The sequence below is a fragment of the Daucus carota genome, chromosome 8 (assembly GCF_001625215.2).
Source record: "Daucus carota subsp. sativus chromosome 8, DH1 v3.0, whole genome shotgun sequence".
Classification (NCBI taxonomy): Eukaryota; Viridiplantae; Streptophyta; class Magnoliopsida; order Apiales; family Apiaceae; genus Daucus; species Daucus carota.
This window is the reverse complement of record NC_030388.2, coordinates 28,286,635-28,304,064: the sequence shown is the minus strand read 5'-3', so window position 1 is coordinate 28,304,064 and position 17,430 is coordinate 28,286,635. Positions and strand designations below refer to the sequence as shown.

The 17,430-nt window shown below is 34.1% G+C and overlaps 4 protein-coding genes across 4 annotated transcripts; 3 read left to right on the top strand and 1 right to left on the bottom strand.

Annotated features, from left to right (window-relative positions):
* Nucleotides 1-172: 172 nt before the first annotated feature.
* Nucleotides 173-1,430, top strand: LOC108198839 (uncharacterized). The gene is made up of 4 exons (XM_017366618.2): nt 173-443; nt 534-718; nt 874-1,099; nt 1,171-1,430. Exons 1-4 carry the CDS (start codon nt 362-364, stop codon nt 1,278-1,280), a joined length of 603 nt encoding a protein of 200 aa, XP_017222107.1. The 5' UTR covers nt 173-361; the 3' UTR covers nt 1,281-1,430.
* Nucleotides 1,431-2,844: 1,414 nt separating this feature from the next.
* LOC108198482 (zinc finger protein 5) lies at nt 2,845-3,354 on the bottom strand. The gene has a single exon (XM_017366235.1). The coding sequence runs from the start codon at nt 3,352-3,354 to the stop codon at nt 2,845-2,847; it is 510 nt and encodes a 169-aa protein (XP_017221724.1).
* Nucleotides 3,355-7,412: 4,058 nt separating this feature from the next.
* LOC108197272 (uncharacterized) lies at nt 7,413-9,032 on the top strand. The gene is made up of 3 exons (XM_017364848.2): nt 7,413-7,938; nt 8,017-8,397; nt 8,590-9,032. The coding sequence occupies exons 1-3, from the start codon at nt 7,530-7,532 to the stop codon at nt 8,946-8,948; spliced, it is 1,149 nt and encodes a 382-aa protein (XP_017220337.1). The 5' UTR covers nt 7,413-7,529; the 3' UTR covers nt 8,949-9,032.
* Nucleotides 9,033-10,951: 1,919 nt separating this feature from the next.
* Nucleotides 10,952-12,014, top strand: LOC108197624 (GATA transcription factor 15). Its single transcript, XM_017365289.2, has 3 exons — nt 10,952-11,260; nt 11,350-11,463; nt 11,573-12,014. The coding sequence occupies exons 1-3, from the start codon at nt 11,240-11,242 to the stop codon at nt 11,858-11,860; spliced, it is 423 nt and encodes a 140-aa protein (XP_017220778.1). The 5' UTR covers nt 10,952-11,239; the 3' UTR covers nt 11,861-12,014.
* Nucleotides 12,015-17,430: the final 5,416 nt, after the last annotated feature.

Here is a 17,430-nt window from a genome sequence, read left to right as displayed (position 1 = left end):
TAGAAGATGGTATTAGGTTTGACTCATTACACTCATGAAGAATTGTTTCTGCAAGTTTAGTTGGTGGCTTAACCAACTGCCTCTTTCTTAGTCACTTCTTTCCCAACAATTTTTTTAAACAAAGGTAAATTTATACTTTGTACATCCCCTTTCTGTGAGAATTGCTGTATTCTTCTGCTAAGTCTTGCTCTTTTTATTATCGGTTGTTATGATTCTGAGGTCTGAGCATATGTTTTCATCTAATTAGGTCTGCATTTCACATCTAGAAGCTTAAACATCGAATACGTAGTTTGTATATATAATAAGCCTCATGTAATCTTAGGACAGAAAAAATATTTTCTGCCAGTTACAGGGTAAAAAAATGGCAACTCCATTCATCACTAAGCACAACCTCGCAATTCTAGCTCTGATTGCTAGTTTCGTGTTTTCCTGCACTGTTTCAGGTATCAAGGAGTAAAGCAATAAGAATTACTTTCTGCTCAATGAGTACTGAATGGAATTTTCATCTTTGAGTTCTTCTCTTTATTTGACAGGGAATTCAAATGAGTATTTCCCTCAAGGAGCTGTCAATGGAAACCTACCTCAAACAGGAGCTGCAGGCGGATATGTTCCTCAAATAGGTAATGCAGGCGGATATGTTCCTCAAACAGGAACTGTAGGCGCGGAAGATCCTGCTGAAGTTGTTTCCAAGGCCCTGTCATGTTTCAACAATAACTACGTACTTGCACTCTCGTTTTTGCTTGCATTTCATTAATTCAGGCTACCTTGTTGCGCTACTTGGTTAAGACAGTAACATTTTTTTTGTTTTTGAACTACCAATTATGAAAAATTATTAACAGAACAGTTTGCTTGCATTTTTTGTTTCTTTGGCAGGTTTATAGTAGCTGTGAGCAATCCTACAGATTGACAGAGAGCGGAAACATCAACGTGCCACCAGAATACACTGATCAGTACTGCCACGGATCGTGCTTCAGTGAAACAAACCTTGTGCTCAATTGTATTGACAACATATTATCCCACTTCTTGTTTTACAACAGGGCTACAATATATGACGTGAAGGCCACGATCAAGGCAGGATGTAGCTATGGTCCAGAAAGAGGTAGTTTACCTCCTTCTTTACAATATGCACTCTTTGTAGAATATCCTGATTCATTTACATGTGTTGCGTAGGTAACTTCAATGTGGAAGAGCATATCCAAGCGAGAGAGAACAGTGCTCAGAGGGATTCCAAACCTCTCCTGCTCGGGCTTCTATTAATGATTATGTACATAGGGACATAGTTTAGTGTTGTGATCATAATACATTTGATCAGTCTGTACTGAGTTTGTAAAGAAATTGTGGCTTCTGGCATATCATTTGACTATGTGGCTTAATTTATCGTCCTTTTAGATTCTTTTGTGATTCTGATTCACTAATGCCGATTTCACTTATTTTGAATGTTGGTTCTACCACTTATAGCTTATAAGAATGATGTGCCGAACTCTTAGCAATGTGATCAACAAATCGTAGAATTGTAGTCTTGCTTTTGTGCAGACTGCAGAATATGCTGTTAAACCGCATATGCATATGACAACTGATCTGCAGAATTCTATTTGCACATAAAAAACGAAAAAAAAAAAAATTCCCATAAAATTTCACATATAAATATAATTCATATCCCCAGAAAGACTAAACAAAGAGAAGAAGCCTGCCATTTATAATATTTACAGACTGACAGACATTATAATTAAGCTAATAGTCAATAGCCATGCACAATAGTATGATACTTATCCTTAAACCAGCTTAAGGTATTGCGCACAGAAGCTTTTAATTTACCTTCTGCAGTGTAGGCATAGTATCCAGTCAGCCTTTTCTGTCTTTTGATATCCGATACGCTGGCACAACTTAAAAGGTACAATCTTGATGATTTTGATTTTGGCTTGGCCTTTGATGTGCTTCTGTTAGTCTTTGGATTCATAGGGTGCTCAGGTATGTCGTAATTGAACCACTGGTTAATGTCATTTCTTGGCTCCTCAAACCACCTCTGCTCCTCCATGTTGTGTAGAATTTGGGAGGCTACTTTTGTCTTCGGTCTCGTGGGATCCTCAGGTATCTTGTAATTGGCCCGATGGTTCGTGTCAGCTTGTGTGTGCATGGCATTTGTTGGCAGAGAGATCGTCTTGTCCAATCTCTGCCGCGCCATGCACTGTGGCATTAGGCAGGCTTTGTTTGTCCTTGGTTCCGCGGGATGCTCAGGTATCTTGTAATTGAACCGATGGTTCATGTCATCTTGCGCGTACATGGCATTTGTTGGCAAAGAGATTGACTTCTCCAGCCTCTGCCCCGCCATGTATAGCGCCTTTTGGGAGGCCTCCGACGTGTCCCTCATCATACATTCATAAATTTACAATATGAGAATGTTAGTACATTCATAGATATCTCTCTCTTGCACGGGAGAGAGGAAATTGATCAAGATGGATTTTATTTTTCCAGACTTCTCGCTCATATTTTAGAATACTCTTAATATTTGAACGGAGAGAATGAAATGAAATTTGTACGTCACAGTCAGATACAAACTATTGGTGATTAATTATCCTCTGTTTCGATTCATTTTATGTTGACAAGTGAATGATCATCAATCATTCGATCTGATCCTTTATTTAAACAGAGTTTATTCAAATGGAACTTGATTCATACTTTTACGCAGAGTAATGCTACATGAGTTTGCACGAAATGACATGAGAATTGAGGTGAGGCGTTTTAATTGGTGCTATTAATGCATATACAGAAGGGGCCTATTACGATCAGAACTTAACACATGTCAAAAGATTTTGTGCATGAAGCATTTTCCTTTTACACAGCCGACTAAAGGTGAAGATCAACATCTAATCCGTCCAATGCTGGCCTGCCATCCGCTGATCTTGACCTCGAACTCTCAACATTCAGTGGCACCACGGTGTTAAAACACGGCTGTCCAACGAAGACTTTCCTACGGTTTCTAAGAGGAACTCCTGATAAAAGTACACGCGACTGAACCGAGGGGGTGCCTGAGTAAACCATCTGTCCTGATGGAGCAGCAGGGGCACTGATAAGAGGCAATGTGAGTCCTAGTGGTCGATAACGTGGATCGCTCAAGAACTGGGCTCGCTTTGATCTTTGCCGCTCTTTCCTGTGAGCATTTTGATGGCCACCCAAGGCCTGAGAGTTACTGTACTCTCGGTGACAGTATTGGCACTCATATCTCTTGTTGTCGAGATCAGGTTGCTCTGTAACTGGAGATTTCTCGCGATTAGTCACCACTATACCAAAAAGCTTCACAGATGAAGAGAGTTTATGGTCAGATTGAACATTGTAATGCAAATCTTTTTCTGACATCCTAGAGAAAGAAAGTTACAATCTGATAAATGCATGTAAGATGTTTTCTCCTCAAATTTATAGAGGATTGGTGTGACATACAGTGGAGGACTCAGGAGCTAGTGCTAACTTGTACTTAAAAAAATCACGAATGAGTAAAAACATTCCAATACATTAATATTAGAGAGGTGTATTCAACTGAGATTTTAATGAATTTTATTAGATTGTATTTGATTTTGATTTCATGCGGATCCTTTGTAAAATGTGACAGAATTGATTAAAGTCTTTAAGATTTAAGCAAAATACTTCAAAAGCTCGTGAATTTCGGTGTGATTTCAGATATCTCAACTTCATTCGAATTTCTTACATATAATATAAATAAAAATAAGTCTCAATAATATTTTTCTAGGTGCCATATTTTGATTATAACATCTCCGTGATCACGGTAAAAGCCGAAATCTTGACAAACTTTATATCTACTTTATGTACATGTGTGTCAATTGTCATAGTACTGAATGATGCAATTGAATTTATGAGCAAGGACGCGCAAATATATAAAGAGAGCTAGAGAATTGTACAGAGAGCTGAGAATTTATGCAAGTGGAGAGTTGGACACGGAACGTGTCTTCATTAGTAGAGGACACATGATAAAGGATTGGTAAGTGAAAGGACCTGAATCGATAGGAAATAGACAGGTCTATGGTTTGTACAATGTTATGTATCTTCAGGGTTTCCTTTTCATCGTCTGATGAAGTACATTTGGTGTTTGTTTTCGAGTACGAAGATTCTAAGCTGTGAGGCACATTCTGATGTATTACAATTGACTAATGCAGTTCAGCACTTGTTTCTGCATGCATTGATCTTATCATCAAGTATGTACATCAACTAGATGATTCAGCTTTTCTGGCAAAGTATATATACATGATTCTACTCGATGAGAAGATTTGAACAGATTATAGTATGAGAATACTCAGAATAGGTATCCTAAGAGGAATGTAAAGAATGATTTACCTCCAAGTGAGATTCAGGTTATCATTCCATGTTACAAAATTACTAATTCAAACATTAAGACATGGATTTGAGATTTTGATTTTTGTTAACGGGCTTGTCGAGAGTAAAGAGCTCCCCTCATATATGAGTCTTTTTCTCTCTAAATGTTCCAACCCTTGTTTAGTCTTTCTTTCTTCTATTCACAGGACCTGAGCTTGATCTTGGGCTTTTATCCTCCAAGTGGGCTGAGGCCCAACATTTAGAGCCCAAGACCAAGCTGAGGTCCTATAAATAGAAGAAAGAAAGACTAAACAAGGGTTGGAACATTTAGAGTGAAAAAGACTAATATATGAGGGGAGCTCTATTACTCTCAACACTGATGCTACTAAAGAGCAAAATCATGTCATCCTTCCACTATCATAAGTTGCTGCATTTTTGTTCAGGTCTTTAGCACAATTCTTGAACTTTAGTTACCTCTGCACAGAAATTTGGATCACACTATAACTTAATATATGCGACGAGCACATGCAAAAACAAACCAAATCAAGCTTACTTCTCAAAACCTAGGATAAAGGAGGGTAAGATGTACGAAGACCATATTTCTGGTACGAGAAAATACAATTCAAGTATTGTTTTCGTAAAGACTCCTAGATTCTGAAAAGAAAAGGAGAGCCCAAGCAGAAACGCAATAGATATATGTGTACATTATACATTTATGCGGTGGGGTTGAAGATACTTGAAATTGAACAAGATTTTTAGGTGCTTTTAGTGCTGCAGAGGTTTTAATTTCTTGTACAGAAATCTGCCCTAAATTTATCTGTCAGAATTAAGATTTCAACGCATTTATCGTACTCTCTTTACTGCAACTGGTGTATAGGCCTTATGAACAGATTGCAATGATTTGTGATATAAATCATTGTTCACTGAAAGTAATAGTGGGGAAAATGTTGCATATACTAAACTGCTTAACAATTTCACATGATCCCTGGTGCGATCCTTCTCTCAAAGCTTATCTCGGTGTTATCAGTAGGAGGCAGTTGCATTAGTGAGATCAATGTATTTGTTAAGGCTATGATATACATATGGTGATAATCGTAGTACACGAGTCAGATAATCTGATTCATTTACTTCTTTGTTCAGTTTATGCAGCCAAATGACACGAGAGGCCTCCTCTTTGCTTTACAAAGAAATATTGAATTGCACATAGAACCCCTCTTCTAATTCAGGAGACCCGAGAAGCCCCTCACTATTAAAAGAACCAGATCAAACTTCTTTGCTGTGTTAAGCAGATAAGGTGCCTTCTGAAGGAAAGGCTAAAGGAATCACGAAAATTATGAAAGAACTTCATGTACTGTGGAGGAATAAGAGCATCATACAACTCAAGCTGAGGCCACAGCTGCAATGGATAAGGAACGAATAACCCTGATGATCAAGAGACTGGGAAACAAACTTTTGTCAAAGGTCAGACTCAGAGAACACTCTTGACACATACCCTCCTTAGAAAAACAACCACATATTAAAAAGAATAGCAATTAAACATCGATCTTGAGGTGTTTGGATGATAGCTTCCGAGCAATACTAAGGATTTGTGAAGTATTCTGTATACATGTAATCTTCTCGTTTTCGTCTTAATTCATTGGTTTAGAATTGTTATGTTTGTTGAATGGATGTCAGTTGTTTAGGTCAAGGAGCACACTTCTATATAGGAGGATGACATTCAATATCAAGAAATTGCAATGAAGAATACAGTAATTTGATTAATTATTTAGTTGATCAGAATTCACTCTTCCGGACATTGCCTAGGCTTACACATGCTTTACATGTGCATGGCTCCCATGGTATATCCCTGTTTATGTAAAATATGAGCTTTCATATATAAGGTACCAAGCCCTCCACCTCCTAGTTAATGTGGCTGTGCATGTGGTATGGCTTCTGGTATTGCTTACTGTTGAGTTCTACACCTTCACATGTTCTTGCTTCTGGATGAAAACTAAACAAATGTACTTGACATTACAGGCTGCTACTGCGGCTGGATTATTTCGACGTAACAGGTGGCATGTTTGATATAAAACCCTTTGGGCATTTAGTTAATCACTTGAAAATTTTAGATTCGATACAAAGAAAGAGGCAGTGTTGGTGGACAACTTCAAATGTCGCTTTAGATGGTAGCGGTGATTGAATCAAGTATGCTTCTGCATTATGTCTGTTTGTTTTACCATTAGCATTCCTTTTACCTTGTTAGTTTGAAACTTTGAATTGCTGAATAATTCATGTCTTTTCATCAGGTATATCTTTTACTGAGGAAACCTGCAGGCTTTTTACAATAAACCAGTCACATCTTCCTGCTCAAAATTAGAACCACTTTGGACACAACTGGTCTATCTGTTAGATATTCCTGATTACATCATTACAAATTATTTATCTTCTGAACGTGAGTTCGCTATGTAAAGACATGTCTACTTGCTTGTCTTTGGTTAGAAGTTACAGTTACAATTCAAAAGTATCTCTGAGAAGTGGAGCTTCAGCCAGTAATATAGCTATAGTTGATATGTATGGATCCACCCCGTCTCTCTAGTAAGTAGTAAGTAGTAACCTGTGTCTGGAATACATTTTCATACCTTAATCAAACTCCAAATTTCTCTAAATGTGGTAATTGACTATAGCAAGAAGAAGTGTGATTCCTCGGTATAACATTGGGATAAGTAGAGGAGTTTGAGAAGCATAGCGCGTACACCTTTCACTAGAAAAAGGCTCAGTTGAAAATTATCCATTTTTATGTTCTTTTCAGTAATTTAAGTATTTGAAAAACATGATGCAAGTGTTTCTAACATTATTTTTGCCTCAAAGATAATACTATGTCTCTTCCCTGTTGCATACGACGATAAATATTTAAGGTTTTACCAAGCTAAGAAGTAAGATCTTTTCATAGAAGTTTGTCACTTAAGGTGAAGACATTAAACCAAGATGAGACAATTTGTCGAGGAGTTGTGTATTTATCATTACTATCTTGTATAGTGACAGCTCGTTTTTTCACCACAATGTTGTGTAATCGGACCCATCATAATAGTACTGATCTTAATTGTTAACCACTAGCTTTAAACACAGAATTATAAGCCCATATCATGTTGCAAAAGTCATGCATTTAGTCATATGTATTTGATGGCATAAGATCTCTGAGCATCAAGAAACTCAAGATCTTATTAGATATGAGAAACCTATACCCTTCTACTGATGAAGACCATGATGAGTCCAAAAACGCAGTCTTTCAGCACTGGTGGAGAACAAGCAGTGATGATGCTGATGAAAACAGTCATTTGAAATTAGATCTTTCTGATATTTCAAAGCTCACCCCAAGGCTCAAACTTTGCAGAGAGTTGGAGAGGCTGGCACTAATCTCTCAAGAAGGTCTTGATGATCTTCGTCACAAGCTAATTACGTACAGGTCAGGTGATTTCTGGCTGCCCGTGGGAGGAATTAAGAAAGAAGACATGGATATACCTCCAGTCATAAGCATTCTCTTGGTTGGCTTACCTGGTTCCGGAAAAAGTTCTCTAGTAAACTTGATGTATAGTGTTCTAGGCCGATCTGGCCTCGTCCCCTTTGCTCAAACATCAAGTATGTCAACTCCCACCTTCTTTGTTTTATGCAATTGTATAAGTACATAAAAATTGTTGTCTGAATTTGTATTTTTAGGTGACTCTTCAAGTTATACTACAATGTTTATGGAAGAACATAATGTTCTGAGATCAATGAGAAGTGGATTCTGTGTATACGACACGAGAGGCTTGGATGAAGATTACTTGAGCAATGGACTTGAAGAGGTTTCGAGATGGATGACTGAGGGGGTTCAGCATAACCAGCTCTGCTATAGACCAGGAGACGGAACACATGGCTCTACAATAAATCTTCCGATAGGATCTTTAGTATCCTCTGCAAGATTTGCCAGAAGAAGAGTCAATTGTGTTCTGGTGGTGGCCAACTTAGCTGAGACTTACAAGGCCTTCAAGTGTGGTGACTTGGCTCCTGTTCAAGCCATTAGAGAAATCTTTCACTTTCCTTCAATAAGAAAATCAAGTAAGTTAATTAGTCCACTTAATTTATCCAACTTAAAGCATGGATCTTACATATGCAACTTAAAGTCAGAGGTCTTAACGAAAACAACATTGGAATCTGATACTTTACGAGTGGTTACTGTTATGTCACCGACACGTAAATGTACCAAATATTGTAGATGAAATTATGAGTTTCAAATTATTATGGTGACAGATGAGAATCCGATCTTAATACTGACTCACGGGGACATGCTAAGCACGGAGGACAGGATAAACGGAAGGCTAAAAGTATGTGAATATCTGGGAGTGTCTGAAACAATGGGTGCCTATGACATTGCATGTCTCACAGAGCATGGCATACTCCCTGAGGATTCTGATCCAGTGACCTCATATGCATTAACAGAAGCCGTTTATCGCGCACTCTTACAGTCAGACCGGAGCCATCTCCCTAAGAAGAAGATCAAGGACTGGATGCTGCTGTTTTTGTCATGGATCATGGGCTGCATTGCTGCATTCTTTGGCATGCTTGCTTATGTGTTCTCAAAATGGAGTCACAAGAACAAAATGCTGTAGTATCTTATCTATTTGTTGATTTGAATTAAAGAACCTACAATAATTGGTGGAGGTTATTTATGACATAATATGATATTTGTGCAACTGTTTTGTCTTAATAATGGTTTGTGTGTGTCACCGAGTGAAATATGAGATAAGTACGAAGGTGGTGTGGTGCCCATGCAGGTGGTGCCACTATAGTTTTTGTTCATACATTTTGGATAAATCTGTACCGACATGAATTTGAAATTACTTCATATGAACTCGTCATTTCCGCCTCATCATCGGCCGATATCCTGATAAGGATCATTTCGAAGTTCGAACAATTCACCAATGAGTAAAAATCAGGATCTTTGGATTATGATCAACGGGAATTCAAATCTCAAATTTATATCTTAAATTATAGACTAACTAATTTATTGGTTGGAATGAAAATTTCATTTGATGGATAAATTATTTTTTCTTAATGAGGATACAAGATACTTATCCTCGTACCCATCATTTCCGTATTCTCACCTAGAATCTGAACGCTCTATTCTTCTCTTTGTATCATAAAATTAAAATAAAATAAAATACAGTATTTTCAACATAAAAATTTGTAAGTTCACCGCATAATTCTGTCAAAAGAATAATATTATTTGTAGTATTGTGCTCATTGTTACATTTGAAAATATATATTCTTAACATATTAGTCACGTATTTGGATTATATGGAATTTAAAAATTACAAGGGATCATTTGATCGGGATAACCAAATAGAATATAATAATTAAATTTATTTTCTTTATTTTGGTTTGTCTCATTGAAATATATAGGGATATTTATAAATATACCAACTTCTTACAAATTATCTACAAAAATACCGTTAAGTTGAATTTTTTTTAACATTTTTTTTTCAGATTATTTACAAAAATACGACTTGCAACTTCTGCAGTCTCATTTGCAACAACATCAGTTTGCAACTGTTGCAAATGGAGTTGCATAACTTGGAAATGAAATTTTCTATTTGCAACTGCTGCAAATGGCGCTGCATATGAGACTGCAGAAATTGCAAGTCGTATTTGTCACCGAAAGTGCAATTTAATTTCTCATTTGCAATTTTTTGTAAATATCGCAAAACGTTGTTGCAAGTCATATTTTTTGTAAATAATTTATTAAAAAAATAATACTTTTAAAATATTGAAAGTTTGCAACTGTATTTTTGTTAAAAATTTTAAAAGGTTGGACAGTTATGAAAAACCCAAATTTATATTTCTTTTGGATTTTTTATTTTTCTAGTTTGATTTTGTTTAAAAAATATCTAAATATAATACAAATATATAAACAATATTAATTGCAATTGTTGCGGCTTGGCTGTTTTCAACCTGACCTTGAAACGATATTGAGACGAGACCTGTAAAAAAAGGATTAATAAATAGTATTTAAATTTGTTTCAAAAAAATAAATGTATTTAAATTACTCGACTCAAAGTGTATTATTAGCACTGTTTTTAAAAAACCGATAGTATCATCAAATTAAAATATTTTACAATTTCAACAAATTTTATATAATATTTTAAAAATTAAATTTGACTATATTAAATCATTTTAGTACGGAGTTACCTTAGAAAGCAAAAAATTTGAAATCACAAAAGTCAACAAGTTTTCACTAGTCAAAACAAGAAAAGCAGAAAACATTTTTTATGCCCGTTATTTGGCGACTCTGTCCCACAAAAGTGTAATCATAGTACGAAACTCTGTCGGACGGTCACGATTCAATTATGTCAAAACATAAATAATTGAGTAAACCCTAACAAACCACAGCCGCAACAACACCAGCTCCATCACATTTTTCCTCTCCCCAAAATGCCCACATTGGATTCGCTTCTTCGCGCCTTTTCATCGCCCAAAAGCCTTTTGGCGGGCTCTTTTCGCATTAAAAAAGTTCGTAAAGAAGGGCAGTTTCGTCATTCCACGAAAATCTCCTCGCTACTCTAGGGTTTACGAGATTGTATATATAATCATATTCTATTTTATTTGCCGCTTCATCATTTATACAATTAGTACTCTGCTCAGCTTATCATCTTTTGTGCACACTCTCTCCGCCTCTTTTTTTGCTTTTTTGATAAATCTTTACGCAACCCTTTTGATTTCTTCGTATTTCTGTACGGCTGATTTGATCTCTGGTGCAAGTGGTGGTGTTTGTAGCTCTGATCACTGGAGTGTTTTGCCCTGTTTTGCTCTGTTTTGCTCTGTTTTGCTATGTGTTTTTTGGGTTTTTGAAGGAGGGTTAGGGTTTGATTGGTTGTTTTAGTGTGTTGATCAAGGTGAAAACATGGTGGATTTGAGTGATAAGGTAAGTGATCACGGCTGATGAGTTGGTTTTTTTTTGTTGTAACTGTGTTTTTTTTATTGGGTTTTTATTTATAATTTGTTTTGATTCAGGGATCGGATTCTGAGGAGATGATGATTAATGAAGCTTCGAATCAGCTGAAAACATGTGTTGATTGTGGTACTTCGAAAACCCCTCTTTGGAGAGGCGGCCCAGCTGGCCCTAAGGTGTGTATTTGTTCTTGATTTAAGGTTGATCACATGATTAAGGTTTTTTTTATCATGGGATTTAAGGTTGTGATATTGGTGTTAATGATTTGGGTATTTTGTAATGCAGTCATTGTGTAATGCTTGTGGGATCAGAAGCCGAAAGAGGAGAAGGGCTTTATTGGGATTGAACAAAGATGACAAGAAGCCCAAGAAGAATGCAGCTGATGAGGCAATCAATTCCAACAATGATGATACAATGGTGGACTGTTTGAAGAGGAAATTGATGGCTCTGGGGAGTGAGGTGGTGATTCAGAGACCGCGATCATCGATATCGAAGCAGAGGAGAAAGATGAGTGAAGAAGAACAAGCAGCTATGTTGTTGATGGCTCTCTCTTGTGGCTCTGTTTTTGCTTAAGGCTTGCTAGATTTTAGTAAAAAGTTGAAAAACAAATGTGAAAAGTCACCTAGATTTTGGCTGGATAATGAGAGTTTTTGCTTACTAATACATCAGATTGCCTTGTAATTGTTCTGAAATGATTGATTAATATGAAAGGCAATTGGAAACTTATGATCCTGATTCTTATTTGTTTGTTTTGTGGTAATGTTTTAATGGTGGGTGGTGGAATGTAATCCAGATAGATAGATAGATTGATAATTAGTTTGTATGTATTGTATTGATCAAGAATCAGGTGATGGGTGTTTGATGATTAACCATATGTGTCATTTTCAATGATTTTTGGGTTCAAAAGGGGATGTTATAATAGTGGTAGTAATGAGGTAGAGATTCTGTGCCTCAATCACCAATGTTTTTTAGTTAGGTCCAAATTTGAGTTGGTAGAATTTGGAAAGATGAAAAGTATTCACTGTTATGGCCAATGTTCCAGAAATCGCTAGGCGTCCCAGGGCGGTCGGGGTACCTTCTAGCGATTAATCGGGAAATCGGGGATTAATCGGAAAGATTAATCGGAGCATTAATCGGACATATATTATTTTTAAATTATTATAATTAAACATAATTTAATGATTTTATCTACTTTTCACTACTAGCCGGTAAACAATATAATATCATATATTGAAATTAAATACTTGATACATGTAATACAAAATCATTGATTAAACAAATATATACCAACCACTATCTTATAAATAATGTAAGAAATATTAAATAAAATTAATCATTTTACTTGTTTTATAGGATATTAAGTTAAGTACAAGTAAATACTTAATTTTTTATAATAAAATCATAATTTTCGATTTTATTTATTAAAAATCTTTTTTTTTTGTTATTGGCCGCCTGGACCGCCTAGGCGGTATGTGGACCGCCTAGGACCGATTTTTGTAAAAAAACGCCTAATTCACCGCCTAGCACCGAATCGGGGCGTTTCGGGGCCGCCTAGCGCCTAGGCACCGCCTAGGCGGCCGCCTAGACCGATTTTTAGAACACTGGTTATGGCCAACGAATCCAGATAGATAATGGATTGAAACAACGTTTGGACTTGATAAGTTCATTTTGTTGAGAGAATTCTGATACGTATATTTGAAATACGAAAGTTTATTTAAATACCTAATTATCAAGTATTTTCATACAAAATGCTAATTCAATGTTTTAATCATAATAACCAATTAAAATCCATTAATTAGATAATCTAATTGAATCAGCCATATCAATAACTAACCTCTAATTAACAAACACGATCATACTAAATTTATGACCACGCATACTCTTTTCGTTTCGAATATTTAATTTTGACTCATTTATCAATCAAATTGGCTCAAATGATTGAATTTTACAAATTATTTCAACAAAATTCTAAGAATATGAAAAATATATTTAAAAGCAAATTGTGTATATATTTTTAATTTCTTATAACACACTCTCTCTCTCTCACACAGATAGTCTTCCTTCAATACAAAGTGAATTAGAATACAAACTAAAAATCAATCTAAAAAATTTCAAGTAGGTCAATCATTGCAAATTTAACTCAAATGAGTCACTTGTTTAAAAAATTTTATCAAAAATATCACTCTATCGTTAGTTGAAATTCTTAAAATATTATAAATTGAGTTTCGCACATTTTTTATAAATGGTATTACATCCAAATGAAAAATTCTGAGTTCTAGTAATTAGGATAATATTGTTAAAATTTTAAATTATCAACTATTTATTTTTAATTTCTTGTTTTATTTTATTTAAATAAAAATAAACAGTAGGTACAATTTTTAAAAATCTAAAAATATTATTTGAAATAATAGAACTTAGAATCTCCCATTTGGATGTAATATCATTCATAAAAAAATGTGTGAAACTCAATATACAACATTTTAAGAATTTCGGCTAACGATAGAGTTATATTTTTGATAAAAATTTTCAAATGAGTGACTTATTTGTGTCAACTTTGCAATGAGTAACCTACTTGAATTTTTTGGACGTCAGTCACCTATTTGATATTTAACCCGAGTTATATGTAATTTGTATATTTTCATCAGTATTTGAAATTCTTAGCAGCTTTTATACATGACAAGTGCGGGTCTCAAAACTAGATGAACAATTCACATTTTTTTTCTTTTCTTCAAACACATATTACTAATATACATTAGCTTTACATAGTAGAAATAGCGATTTAGTCGGGGTCTCCGTTGGTTCGTCAGCATCTGTTGATTCTCCGATGTCAATCTCTCTCGCATTATTAATCTCTCTTGGTCACAATCTCTCTCAGGTTTTTCATTCTTTAAGATTTGGGATTTTTTGTTAGTTGTTCTTGATCTATTACTGTTATTTGATTTTTTTATGTTGTTGATATAATACTACTATTCTGAAAAGACTTGTTCTTAACATTACAAATAAACACACACAATGTGATCGACTTATTCTTTTTTATTTACAGATTTTATGGCAGATAACATTCCACCCGTAGAGGTTAATCTATACGAGCATATGCCTAAACTCAAAACAGAAGTTTATAGCCAGAGATGTAGTGAGGTTGGTTGTTAATCTAATGAAATTCGATGTGATATCTGTAAATAGTTTGAATTTTATAGTATATGTTTTTCAATATATTTACCAGGATATTTTTGAGCAATAGCGGTTGGAACCGTTGTGAGTGACGAAACCAGGTTCAAAGTAAGTAGTCGTATATAATAATATATAATAATGATTAATAGATTTATTTTAACTCCTTGAATAGTTGTGTTATAATAAACTCTAAAATCATATATATTAGTAAAATTTTCAATTTTTTCAACACCAAATTGATAACACAAAAAACAAAATTTTCAAATTTATATTATGTATTATTTTATCGTTTCACAATATAAACAAGTCATGTCCGTCTTGATTAAAATGTTCAATATCAAAATGATAACACAGATAACAAAATTTTAATATTAATATTATGTAATTTTTTACCGTTGCACAACATAAACAAGTCATGTTCACTTTAATGATGTAATTTTTTACCGTTTCATAACATTATCTACAATACTGGTAGTTTGATATTTTATCAAATTTAAATTTAATAGATGAGGTGCATATTTCTATAGTCATTCAAAAGCTTATGATTATGTCACCAGTAAAAGAGTGAGTTTGCTTAAGGATTATCCTTTTCTGAATCGTATTAGTGAGAACATACAGACAATATGAAACAATGAGGCACATGTCTAATTTATAATGTTTAGAATCTTATGTATAATTTACATTTAAATTGTTTATTGTAGTGTATATTAATTAGTCTTGGTAAATTGGCATACAAATCAAAATATTATGTCACATTTTGTTTTAGGTTAGGAGATAAATTTTCTGATTTTTTTTTTGTAAAATTAGGAAATGAATTCAACTTGTAATACGTAAACCATTTACTTATATATTTGTGCATGGAATTTATAAGAGTGCACCCAATGCTGTAATTCATGGTGGTCATTCTGTAGTCATTGTTGATGTCAATGTGTAGCATGGATACTTCGTATTCGGAATTCATGGGGCGCTGATTGGGGCGAGAAAGGATACAGTTTGGTTCAATTTAACTCAATTGATAGATTTTCATATACATCTACTGCTTGGATGGCAAGCGCTGTTACGCATAGATAAGAAGCCAAACATTTTCCCTGTTATAGTGGGTAATTGCGCGACGGGAGCAATCTTCCAGTATAGCTACACATTTTTGATCAGCAGGTTTTTCTGGTGGGTCGTAAACTTGAAGAAGCACTATAGGATCGCCAACATTTGAATAGTCCTAAATGTCGAAATCCTAAAATGAGATATACCAACACCAAAACATACACGAACACTTTAGACGAAATAAGTTATAGGGTTATTGTAAATTAAAAAACCCTAAATATTTATCCAGAACAAGCATAAAAATACGTCTACTCACATCAGTTTCGATCATGTCAAGGCGGTGACTAACATATTCCTCAAAAGTCATCGAATGACGACCACTCTCATCAACATAATAGTCAGCATCCCATTCAACTTTCTCCTCTTCCGGAAACCAAGCGATGAAATTCTTCAATCGCTCTTCTCTTGAATCACCCTGCAAAATCTCTTCACTCATCTTGCTGATCTCTGATATCCGAATAAAGCTCTAATTTATTACTACACAACGTCTCGGTATCTATAATACTTTTTACTATTATTTTGTTTATTTATTTATATTTAAATAGCTCGCTTGAGCAGATGATATATGGGTTTTATATCAAACAGGCCACCCGATACGTCAAAATGTCTCACTTGATCCATCAATCTCATCGGGAACTCATTTAAGCCACTATAAACCAAATATATATCATTTTATCCACATTACTATTCATGCCTCTTTGCTTAATCATTTATCAAAAATCAACCGTTTGTCCTTTTACTGTAAAACCATTTCGAGTACTTTCACAATTGTCTCTAATATTTATCAAAGTAATTTGAGAATTTTTAAGGCAACACAGCTAGAGTGATCAAATAAATATATATTTATAGCTATATATTTTTTTTAATATATTAAATATATAGCTATGTTGTTTTAGAAATTTACAGATTATTTTGATAAATACTTGAGACAATTATGAAAGTACTCGAAGTGGTTTTGTAATAAAAAAAAATAAACGGTTGATTTTTTATAAATGATTAAGTAAAGAGATATAAATAGTGATGTGGGTAAAATGATATATATTTGATTTATAATGGTTTAAATGAGTTACCGATGAGATGTGTTGGTCAAGTGAGACATTTTAACGCAACGGGTGACCAGTTTTAATATAAAACCCGATGATATATACAGTTTTATTTTTGAGAATAAAATTTTAATGTAAAAGGCTATATAAGTTTTCTAATAAATTAAACAATTTTGTAAAAATATTATTTTGTTACATAAATTATTTTTATGAATGATATTATTATCTTATAATAATTATTTATTTATAAAAATAGAAAAAGAATTTGTTTTCTCTCAGATTTTCAATCAAAATATATGTCAAATGATAATTTTCATTCATATTTCAAACAACAAATTCTTTTAAATATTTCAAATATAGTTATTCATTAAGATATTTTATAAATGTTAATATATACTTTGTCTCATAAAATGTACTCTTTATGTCCCAACCATTTCTTTAGGGTTTCTTCTTTGGATGTTCCATTTAATTATTTACATTTCAAAGTTTATAAATATTAGTCAATGCATCCCCACTTTTCCACTTTTCCTCCATCACTTCACTCACTTTTCTTACTCTTTCCCAGTACTTTATACATATTTTTTAATCTCCGTGTCCAAACCAAACGTAAAGAATTGGTCGGGATGGGGGAGTAATAAACTTCTTTTAAAAAATTCAAACTTTTAAAAATATTTTGATTTTCCAACATTATCCTTTCTACCATTTAGAAAATTTCTCCTAATAAATTTAAAAAAAAAAAAGAAAGAAATGGGTTAATTTTTAATATGATCTTTCGAAATCATTAAATAACATATTTAAAATTAAATATTGCCAGCTGCTGTTTTCCAT

Coding starts and splice junctions, on each gene's coding strand:
- LOC108198839 (XM_017366618.2), top strand. CDS start 362: ATGGCAACTCCATTCATCACTAAGCACAACCTCGCAATTCTAGCTCTG. Junction 444..533: donor GTTTTCCTGCACTGTTTCAG/GTATCAAGGAGT, acceptor TTTATTTGACAG/GGAATTCAAATGAGTATTTC. Junction 719..873: donor CATGTTTCAACAATAACTAC/GTACTTGCACTC, acceptor TTTCTTTGGCAG/GTTTATAGTAGCTGTGAGCA.
- LOC108198482 (XM_017366235.1), bottom strand. CDS start 3,354: ATGTCAGAAAAAGATTTGCATTACAATGTTCAATCTGACCATAAACTC.
- LOC108197272 (XM_017364848.2), top strand. CDS start 7,530: ATGAGAAACCTATACCCTTCTACTGATGAAGACCATGATGAGTCCAAA. Junction 7,939..8,016: donor CCCCTTTGCTCAAACATCAA/GTATGTCAACTC, acceptor TTGTATTTTTAG/GTGACTCTTCAAGTTATACT. Junction 8,398..8,589: donor TCCTTCAATAAGAAAATCAA/GTAAGTTAATTA, acceptor TTATGGTGACAG/ATGAGAATCCGATCTTAATA.
- LOC108197624 (XM_017365289.2), top strand. CDS start 11,240: ATGGTGGATTTGAGTGATAAG. Junction 11,261..11,349: donor TGGTGGATTTGAGTGATAAG/GTAAGTGATCAC, acceptor GTTTTGATTCAG/GGATCGGATTCTGAGGAGAT. Junction 11,464..11,572: donor GCGGCCCAGCTGGCCCTAAG/GTGTGTATTTGT, acceptor TTTGTAATGCAG/TCATTGTGTAATGCTTGTGG.